Source organism: Pseudomassariella vexata (genome assembly GCF_002105095.1).
Source record: "Pseudomassariella vexata strain CBS 129021 chromosome Unknown BCR38scaffold_15, whole genome shotgun sequence".
NCBI classification, from domain to species: domain Eukaryota; kingdom Fungi; phylum Ascomycota; class Sordariomycetes; order Amphisphaeriales; family Pseudomassariaceae; genus Pseudomassariella; species Pseudomassariella vexata.
This window is the reverse complement of record NW_024467970.1, coordinates 427400-437356: the sequence shown is the minus strand read 5'-3', so window position 1 is coordinate 437356 and position 9957 is coordinate 427400. Positions and strand designations below refer to the sequence as shown.

The following is a 9957-nucleotide window of genomic DNA, read 5'->3' as shown; positions in this document are numbered from 1 at the left end:
AATAAAACATACAACACTAGGGATTCGCTGGTGGTCACCCACCCAACTACTAATCTAGCGGTTTCCAGCTTATCTATGGGAGAGCGGACGGGATCCCGAGTTCTCTGGAGCCTATGGTCGTATGTACTAAAAATGCATCATAATGGCATTCAAGTACCTCCATTGCAGAAGTACTTGGTTCGAGACTGAAAGTTCGACGTCTAAGTATAATGATTAGCAAATCTCTTGCCTTCATGGTACTCGCCAAATGGCTCTGTGAACAGGAGGACGACCTCTGTTTGTTCTATATCGTGGCGACGGTATTGATGATGACGAATCATCGGGTGACCGAATGGAAACACTTGCCGGGCATCTCATGATCATTTTCCTACTAATAATAGCTACTTACACCGGAGAGAATTCGGCAATACCGTTGTGTTGGTGTTTTGGAGAACAAACAGTTGCTATCATGTATCAATCAAGTACAAAGAAACGCAATTTTATCATACTTACACGACTAACCAACAAAACCAAGGATAAAGAAAACTCGGCTGCGATACCCAAATGACTTATTCCATATCTCCAGAGCCCCGAATATTTGCACCTAACATCGCACAGATGACTGAATGTCGAGGGATCATTTGCTCAATCAGTGGCCATCCAGGTATCTATTACCAACACATACTGCTAATAGTGTATTTAGGTGCCCTCTAACAGCCGTGTAGAACGATTGCTAAAACTTCCTTATTTCCCTTTCTGGGTCATGAATCTTGCCCTGAAGTACAATAAATATTACATCAAGTTAACCACTCATCATGGGTTGCCCGCCTGGAATCCAGAGCACCTTTGGGTTCGTCGTCGACGGTGCCTTCAAGAGATTTGACTTATTGGACCAGTTCATCACCAACGAAGAAGATGATATGCCGACCGATCCTTCAGATCTGGAACAAGTTAACCAAGTGACGGTGAGCAACTTCGTGAGACGAATGATTCGACAGAATACCGGACACTTAGCGTTTGGGATCCCGAATGGACAAAATCCATGGGGTGAGGGCGGGATCCGATTCGACATGAGTGTATGGGTAGGCCGCGAGGGGTCGTGTTCCATGTTGGACTTAAGCAAGGTCGAGGGTGCAGTTGTCACTAGGGACGCTGGGTTCTTCCTAACGCCCAAAAACCATTACACCGAAAGTCTCGGTGTTCATTTCATCCGCCAAGGTGCTCGCCAGATGATCAGGGATGACTGGGAGAAGCAAAGAAAGAATAAGAAGGCGAAGCCCACGCGGACGAGGGGTGGAAGCAAGGTTTCTGCATCAAAGGAGAAAGTGTCAGGGAAAACGGTGAATGTCGTGACGCCCGAGACCATTTTCCTGGGCAAATGCGTACAACCGTCTCTGAACTCTCTCCAGCCCAATCCAGATGTATCGACAGACCCGAATCAATGGCGGGCCGGGAAGGCTAGAAATGTGACAATGGTTCCTGCAGCAGCTGGTCAAAACAAGAGAAAACGAGGCGAAACTCACAGCCAGTATGTTACATCAACACCAGCGGATCCCAAGGTAATATTTCCCTCTTCCAATACCAAAGCGTCGCGAATGCCTCCCCCTGTTATCAAACGGCAACCCGCGTCAGTCCCCCAACCCAGAGCGGATTTGAAAAGAAAAAGGGAGGCACTATGCGATACAGATAAACCTTCAAGAAAGAGAAATAAGAAAGAGCCCCCGGCTACATCAGGAACGCAAATACCTGTTCCCCCGGTTGAACGACAATCCGCTTCGCTCCCTGATGAAAGCCCCCAACCTAAAGCGGATGGGAAAAGGAGGGAGTCTTCATGCGATGCGGACGAACCTTCAAGAATGAGAAACAAGACAGAACGGCCAGATACATCGGGAACACCGGCGCTATGGAGGCTTGAAGACGTCTTTGAGGTCAGTCTGTTGACGGAGGATACGGAACTAGACGTAACAAACGGGACCCGTGGCACTGGACAGACTGGCACTGATTCTAAGCTTTAGGATCGTTGGGCTATACAAAGTGCACTTCTTTAAGACGACCCGGTTGCATTGTAAAATATCCCGAGGTTAAGGTCAAGGTGTACTTAACCCTTTGACGACTATTTATTTAGCAAGTTGTGGACACTAGACTGTGCCACCAATAATGGCTAGGCGAGCTTTTTCTAACCGAGCACATTAAATACGAAGAATAACGTCTTACAATAATATTAAAGTGATGTTAATAATGTATCGTCTTCTAACTGATCACCCCTTTCACACTTGAAGGCTAATTCTTGGTCCAGAATCTTCCGCATCGTCACTTCTCGGGTTCTTCAGAACGCGTTTACACAGGTTGTTTTTAGGCATAAGCTACACACGTGTTGTGGACTTCCTGCGTTCCCCACAGAGTCCCTGGGGTAATCGTACAACCGAATGAATGATCTGCCAAACCAAGCACCGTACTATGCTTCCTTCCCTCACAGACGTACCCCTCAGATATCAACATTCAACACATCTTCCCGTCTCGGCGCCTTCAGAAAATCTTCCGGCATCTCCTCCTCCCCAGGTGCCTGATGCTCCAACGCCCACCTCCGAATCTGATCAAAATTCTTACACTTATGTCTAGTCTGAAAATCTGGAAACGCCCTGACGTCCTTAGGGTTATACCAGACCTGCCCAAGCACTCCCGTATCGGCATTGCACATGAGCACCTGTCTAATCGTGTCGAGACAGTGTGACGCGTGCAAACGCACAATGTACTCCTCGTTCTTGAAGGCGTGCGTTCCGAGGTCTTTGTAGTATTCGTAGTTGTACCAGAGCGCCTTGCGCAGAAGGTTCAGACAGTGCAGGTGGTGCATGCCTTCGACGTTGACGAAGAAACCACCGCCGTATTTGGGGGAGACTTGGACGTGGTGCGGGTTTAGGCCGGAGAGGAGGCCTTCGGAGTAGGGGATTATGGATGCGCGGGCTAGGGAGAGAGAGCGGTTAGTTGGTAGGTCCGAGGGGGGATGGACACATGACGGGGAAGACTTACAGTCTACGCCTAAGGCTTCCCATGCTTCGTCTACTTCTGGAGAGCCGGGCAGGCGGTAGATGGTTTGGGCTTTGAAGGAACCGTTGAAGTATTCCCAGTCGTACTTGATATCGAGATCTTTGAGCAGGGGCGCTGATTCGTGTGTGAGCATTCCTGTTGCAAAAGTCTTGTCTCAGTTTCACTTACAGTACTGCGTGGTATGATGGGAGCACTCTATGTCAAGATTGATGCTGTGGAATGCCAACAATGCTCCAAGTATTGCTGAGATTACCACTGTGAGGATGAATAGCGCCAAGGAGAAATAGCTGCTTGCTTGCCATCTCGTTCGCCACGGATGATGCCGAAATGGAATATTTGATACTTCGGATTCGCAATCGTCAGTTGAGTCTTCGTATTGAGATGTCAGTGACCGATGTTGCTCATCCTTTTCCAGTTGATGAGGCATTTTGGATAATTGGAAGAGAAAGTAGGAAAAAGGCTGTACACTGGGAAGCAAGGGAGTGAAAGCTGCAAGCTCAGAATAACAACGAACTATGATGAAGAGGAAACCAAGCAGGAAGTATTCCGAGTCAAGAATTTGACCACATGTGTGCGTCACATCGGAGCTCCCATTTGATCCATCCGCCAGTGTACGGTGTTTCCTTGTCGGCGTAGTTCTTGGGATTCTCATGGACCTTTCGGCCGACTAGTCGTCTGACTGGCTGTCTTTGAGGCTGAAGCTGGCATATTGCACTAAACTCAATCGCTCTACCACATAAGTTAGAGTTACACTATAACATATCAAGCATTTTGTCGCTAGTTAGTAGGATGTTAGCCATCAAGCTATCAATTTCTCGAAACATGAAGCTGCCGAGTCCAAAACTGAACCTCCAACATGGAAGTGGGCTTATTCCAATAGTCAAATGCCAAAATTTCCTAGCATCCTCCACATTAACTTCTACGGCACCCACCCACAGCTACAAAGAGCTATGCATTTGTCATATGCTGACAAGGACGAGTTAGTCTAAAGCTACTTGGTTAAGCCTGTCGGTTGCACCAATGAGGATCATCGGACTACAACGCAACCTGTTTCTTTATTTAGATATTGGGGCTCTGACTTCTAGACCCACAGCTTCATTCGGCAGTGCTTGGAAACGAAGATCCACCACAGCTACTGCATGAAGCTGAGACTGTGAATCCGAGACTATCGGCAGACTATTGTCCAGGTTTCCGCTGCAACAGACGTACGGAGCTGACCATGCCGAGATTCTAGCAGGTAGCTATTCAACAGAGCCCCGCGTTGACATGAGCTTGTCAAACTGATAGTTCCCTTACTATTGCGTCATGCGCGACTTTGAGCAACTTGGTAGCACTTCTGGTTGTTCGTAGAGTCTGGGCATCACCTATCCGGTCTCGTCTATAGCTTACGTGACGCCTTACGGGCTGCAATGAGATGCTCGTTGCTGACATGGAGCAAGAGAGCCTAGAACATTCTTGAAAATAGTCTGTGATTGATTTTCCTATGCATTCAGCCCGTCAGTTTGACTTGGGCTTGGGCCCCTGGCTGCCACCCTCTCCTGGCGTTGCATCTGTTACCGCTGACGTGGTACGTCTGGGAGCTCTCCAAGCCAGGACTCGGCGCGGCAATGCGGCAATAGCCGAATTGTCCTTTTGGGAGATTAACAGGTTCTATAAGAAGAAGAGAATGCAACACTTCTCTGATACTTTTCAATAGCATCATCAACAAACCACCGATCATACAATATCTCTACAAAATTGTCAATCAAACAGCTCCTATTCCGTCTCATTTAAGCTTTATAATATTCACCATTACAGAATGAAGGTCGCCACTCTCATCACCCTCATTTCCGCCGCCGCTGTGATTGCGTCCCCAGTCGCCGCTCCTGTCGCGGAACCTCAACCCAAGGGCGAAGCTGTGGAAGCAAGGAAGGAGTACCAGGATTACAGCCGCTATGTAAGATCGTAATGTCCTCATTTCATCTTTTATTGTTCACCCAATAACGACTATCTCCCAATCCTATCAAAAAGCTTTGCTGTTTGCTGTAGACTATAACATGAAGCCTCTTATATACTTCTCAGCACTATAAAAATAGCAAATGCTAACATATGGTTTTATAGGGCAAGTGTAAGTGAACTATCCAGGGTTCTGAGGGCACTAGAGATGAATTGCTAACAATTGCTTTACCGGCAACGCAGACGGAAAGTATTCGACGTGTGAGTGCAGCCCCTTTTCAAGTCTTCCCATCTTTGGCCAATTCGATTTCATGTCATCATAATGATGCTGTGAAGCAGACTAGCAGGCTAATCTACCATTATACAGATGGAAGCTATAAGCGAGACAGCCAAGTCGCCCCAAAGGTAGAAGGTGTTTCGATCGATGACAAGGGTGACTATGGAAACTGTGAGTGATCGGCCCAATATGAGATGTATTTACTCCGGCTCCCACATTGGTACTAATCTCAGTCCATCTACAGACGAGAAATACGGACCATGTTAGTAGCCCACAAAGACATAATCCACGTCTCCATTCTTCTATGACTAATCATCAGCACCACTCCAGACACCAGCTACGGTTCCTATGCTAAGAAAAAGCGTGACGAAGAGGAAAGCGACGATAAGGAAAGTGACGACGAGGAAAACGACGATAAGGAAAGTGACGACGAGGAAAGGGACGACGAGGAAAGCGACGACGAGGAAAGCGACGACGAGGACAGCGAAGACGTTGGATACGGCGCCTACGGAAACTATGGCAAGTGTAAGTCAACCTCTCAGTACTCTTGTTAGCGTAGCGACATAGCTAAAATCCTCCAGACGGGCAATACGCCACGTACGGAAATTACAAGCGTGAGAATAAAGTCGACTACGGCGCCTATGGAAACTACGGAAAGTGTGAGTCTCCTATCTCTACCATTCCCTGACATGTAACATTAAGTTGACAATCCCGGGCAGATGGAAAATACGCTTCTTATGGCACGTACCGCCGTGCTGTGGAGTGGATCAAGAGCATCTTGCCTTAGAGCAGTTGATACACTCGTCCACCAGAGGACGTGGGAAAAGAACCACGTCAGGCAAATCCATGACATGCGAAGCAGATGGAAAGTGGCACAGAGAAAAGTTTTTGATTTTGTCATCCAACTGGCGTTTATTGGGAAGCACGCCACTCCTTAGATTGTATTTATTTTTTATTTTGCAAATTAAATACCAATACGCTCTTTACATTGATGTCCCTACAATGTGAGACTCCTTCACGCTACTGTTAAGTTGCGCATCTTATGAAGTATTGTCTTCTAAAAGCTGTCGCCTTCACGCAGAACAGCGAGGATGCCCGGGATCGGCTCGAGGTATTAGGGTTTCGCAAGAGTAAAAGAGGCAGTGGATGATCAGAAGACTTGTATTCATAACTGAGGCGTCGCTCAAAAATAGTATCCGTTGGCCCAACACTGATATGTCATCTAGGGCCATGACGGGCGGTACATACGGCGTCGCTGCAATCGCAGGACCACCTCTCGGTGGAGCCTTCACCGACCGAATATTATGGCGCTGGTGTTTCTGAATCAACCTCCCCATCGGTGCGGTGACCTTCTTCGCAGTTGCCTTCCTTTCAAGAGTCCTAAGAGACAGGACTTCGGCAACTGCCCATCCGTGCTCGCAAAAGTCATGCGTTTCGACCCGCTCAGCACCGTCATATTCATGCCCGCTATCATCTGTATACTTGGATTTTATATGTTCCCGTTGAAGGAGCAAAAGGAGGGCACATATGCCTAACCTGTATGTATTGTAGCTAACTCTGGTCCTCTCTTCGAGGGTCTATGTATGGAAACAAAAGGGTTCTTATATAGTCAATGAATGGTAGACTTGCTGATTAATTCAGACAAGTTGTAGAAGCATATAGATAAGTAGGGAATGTTCTATCCTCGCCACATTTCTCGTAATAGAGGTATGTGGGGATGGTCGCCGTTCTAGGTGGCGATAGTGGCAAGTATAGGACCCACATGGCCCACAGGGCCCATATTGTCCAACTTGTATACTCCTCGCGCTGCAATGGGGATGCACGACGTATGCATGGAGAAGCGGGAATATCATCGCGTTGTTTATTGTCTGGGGTGTGCTCCTCATTGCCTTCGCCGTCCTTCAATACCGAATGCAAGATGATGCTACTATCCCGCCCCGCATCGTCAAGAAACGGATGATCTGGCCTTATGCCCTCTACCAGCTTACCATCGGCACGGCTTTCTTCGTCCTTATCTAGTTCGTGCCATCTGGTTTCAGGCAGTAAAGGGAGTCAATGCTGTCGAATCTGGGATTCGGACCCTGCGCATGCTGGTGATATCGCGGCCACAACGATAGCGGGCATTCTCGTTGCCGTCGTCGGACATTATACGCCCTTCATAATCATAGGCACCATCCTGACCTCTGTGGGGGCAGGAGTACTTACTCTTTTAACCACAACCACCATATCGACCGAGTTGATCGGCTACCAGACTCTAGTCCGACTAGGTATCGGCTTTGGTTGGCAGCAAGCCATCGTCGCCGTCCAGACTATACTCGATCTCATCGATGTGCCCATCGCCACTGCCATCTTGTCGTTTCCCCAGACATTAGGTGATTCTGTATTCACCAGCGTCGCTAAAACAGTCTTTACGAACAAGTTGGCATAGGAATTCGCGAACCGAGTCCCCGACCTAGACCCCTCTATCATATTAGATAGTAGCGTGGCCGATCTAGCTATTTTCATTCCCAAGTAGTACCTTTCCAACGTCATTCAATCGTATAATGATAGCTTGGTCAATTCCTTTATTGTTGCTACTGCTACAGCGGCGTTGTCGGTGTTCGGCTGCGCATTTATGGAGCAGAACAAACCAAGGGGAAGAAGATTAATACGGCCGTAGCTGCTTAAATATTGACGAGATGATATCTATTTTAGGAGGCTTGTAAGGCCCAAGTCAAGAAGCACTAGAAGATGGTGGTAATAGCCATCTCTTCTGCAGGAGGTAGACTGTATGTGTACTTTCAAGTCGATTAAGGTAGTCAATTGAAAATATAGCTGTTTCTACGCAGGATTCGATGGTCTCGGCAGTTCAGCCGGCATAGTTCCCGCCTTCTGGTTAGTAGTTTGACACTGGCATGGGGCATCGGTATGGCGCACCCGCCGCTTTTGCTCAGGCCAAACTCAGCCAATTATCAGTCATGTGATTGAGAGCTACGTGCATCTGAATATTATGCAAGTTTGCATAAAGAAAACGGAACTCAGCGAAACGGACCAGCGGGCTGCCTGCTGTCATCAGATGGTATGTGTCCTGGTCCCTTGGGTCTGTACGTTTGTGTCCGCCGCTACCTGCATGGCTACCCACTGATTGGGGATGATCGAGAAGTACCTACAGCATGTTCGTATCAACTCCTTCTAGCACTGCACTGTGGAATCGCATGGGACAGCAACACTTGGACGAACAAGTGCTCATGATTATTCATAGGGGCTGTCGGATTAGCAACTTCTGGACTAGTTTATGCAGCGAAGAAGGTGCTTTTCTGGCGCGATAATATATTGTTCGTAGTGAGGATATATACCTATGTAACTGTAGGAGGCGCTCGGGGGTATGGCAAGCGACGTTGGTGTCGTGCGTTCGCTCTGTAAAGGCATAGGCTAGGAACGTACAGCCAATGATTAGGGGCGCAGCCTTTTCCGTAGTGCTCGAAATTCCGGCCGGTCACCGTTTATAGAAACTATCAGGGGTACGACTAATATAAATAAGACTCGCTTTGATAATTTCTGCTTCATGCAATCTTCTTTACCTTTTCTTCCCCTTTCGCTCCAACACCCCTTCCCTACACCACTTATCGCTACCACCATAGGAAGTACGCAGGCGCCTACTTAAACCTGCCCTTCTTCATGAAGTCCGGCTGCGCCGAGCGGGCCCAAGCTCTCGTGCGAGTTCACCGGCTACGACATCGGCGTGGCGTTCCTCCCGGCGAAAAAACTGTCCACCTCGGAGACGGACCTGCCGGAGCTGCGCAGGCGCCAGATTGTCAGCGACACGGCCAACCTCCCGAGCCGGGCAACGGTGCACAGCACTACGTACTCGGGGGTGCCGACTTGCACGCCTAAGCCGTGGGGTTCTGGGGATACAGTCGCCTCCACGACCACCATTAAGTCCGTGACCAAGTCGACGTACACCACGGAGATCGTGCTGGCTTCTATGGGAGTGTCTTCGTCGTCCTCCTCCTCCTCTTTGGTGTCATTGTCGTCCAGCAGTCCGATGTCATCCTCGAGCTCTGCAGCCCCCTCCGCTTCATCGAATCCCTCAACACCCGGCCGCTGCGGTGCCGACTTTGGAGGAATAACCTGCGCTAGCTCCGCCTACGGCGACTGCTGTTCTGAGTACGGCTACTGCGGCGACACGACGGCACACTGCAGCACAGGCTGCCAGACGGCCTTTGGTACGTTTAGTGAGTTGGGACCGGTGGTTTTCACGGACAGTACGTGCAGCTCGAACAGTGATCCCGAGGGTGCGACCTTCCTTGGATCTGCTTTCGGGGATTGTTGCTCTGAGTGGGATTATTGCGGAAGCACGAATGCTTACTGCGGGACGGGATGCCAATTAGCGTTTGGTTCTTGTACGGAATCATAGTTTAAAGTACATGTAGTCATGCTCTTGGTGTTGATGTGAGGATACCATCAATGTAGTACATAACACTAGAAGGCAATTCAAGGAGTATTCCTACCATTGTCACCGCTATCGGAATTGACAGGCTATTATCTTGGTTTCAGCTCGAAATTGAAGTCTTTGGAAGAGTGAGAGCTTCCATCTTGCAAAAAGCTGCCCATTTTCCACCAGAATCTGCCGCAGCAATTCACTCCGATCCTCTTCAGAGGCAGGCTGTCAATCCCGCTTGTGCACATACGGCTCCATGATCATCAGAACTTCTCGAATCCACTAGTCGGCCCTGGTCTCG

General features: G+C 48.7%; 5 protein-coding genes across 5 annotated transcripts; 3 read left to right on the top strand and 2 right to left on the bottom strand.

The window, feature by feature from the left end:
* Positions 1-794: 794 nt before the first annotated feature.
* BCR38DRAFT_499638 (uncharacterized protein) lies at positions 795-1994 on the top strand (the record flags this gene model as incomplete). The annotated part of the gene is made up of 1 exon (XM_040864799.1): positions 795-1994. One exon carries the CDS (start codon positions 795-797, stop codon positions 1992-1994), a length of 1200 nt encoding a protein of 399 aa, XP_040711625.1.
* Positions 1995-2464: 470 nt separating this feature from the next.
* Positions 2465-3648, bottom strand: BCR38DRAFT_468575 (tat pathway signal sequence; the record flags this gene model as incomplete). Its single annotated transcript, XM_040862780.1, has 3 exons — positions 3193-3648; positions 3007-3138; positions 2465-2940 (listed from the first exon to the last, which is right to left on the bottom strand). The coding sequence occupies exons 1-3, from the start codon at positions 3449-3451 to the stop codon at positions 2465-2467; spliced, it is 867 nt and encodes a 288-aa protein (XP_040711624.1). The 5' UTR covers positions 3452-3648.
* Positions 3649-4739: 1091 nt separating this feature from the next.
* On the top strand, positions 4740-6087 carry BCR38DRAFT_527346 (uncharacterized protein). The gene is made up of 8 exons (XM_040865389.1): positions 4740-4960; positions 5125-5131; positions 5203-5220; positions 5327-5407; positions 5481-5498; positions 5567-5761; positions 5818-5895; positions 5956-6087. The coding sequence occupies exons 1-8, from the start codon at positions 4823-4825 to the stop codon at positions 6021-6023; spliced, it is 603 nt and encodes a 200-aa protein (XP_040711623.1). The 5' UTR covers positions 4740-4822; the 3' UTR covers positions 6024-6087.
* Positions 6088-6163: 76 nt separating this feature from the next.
* BCR38DRAFT_446666 (uncharacterized protein) lies at positions 6164-6798 on the bottom strand. The gene has a single exon (XM_040861105.1). The coding sequence runs from the start codon at positions 6571-6573 to the stop codon at positions 6310-6312; it is 264 nt and encodes an 87-aa protein (XP_040711622.1). The 5' UTR covers positions 6574-6798; the 3' UTR covers positions 6164-6309.
* Positions 6799-8990: 2192 nt separating this feature from the next.
* On the top strand, positions 8991-9632 carry BCR38DRAFT_352710 (uncharacterized protein; the record flags this gene model as incomplete). Its single annotated transcript, XM_040856724.1, has 1 exon — positions 8991-9632. A coding segment is annotated over one exon (642 nt), but the record flags the coding sequence as incomplete, so codon positions are not given.
* Positions 9633-9957: the final 325 nt, after the last annotated feature.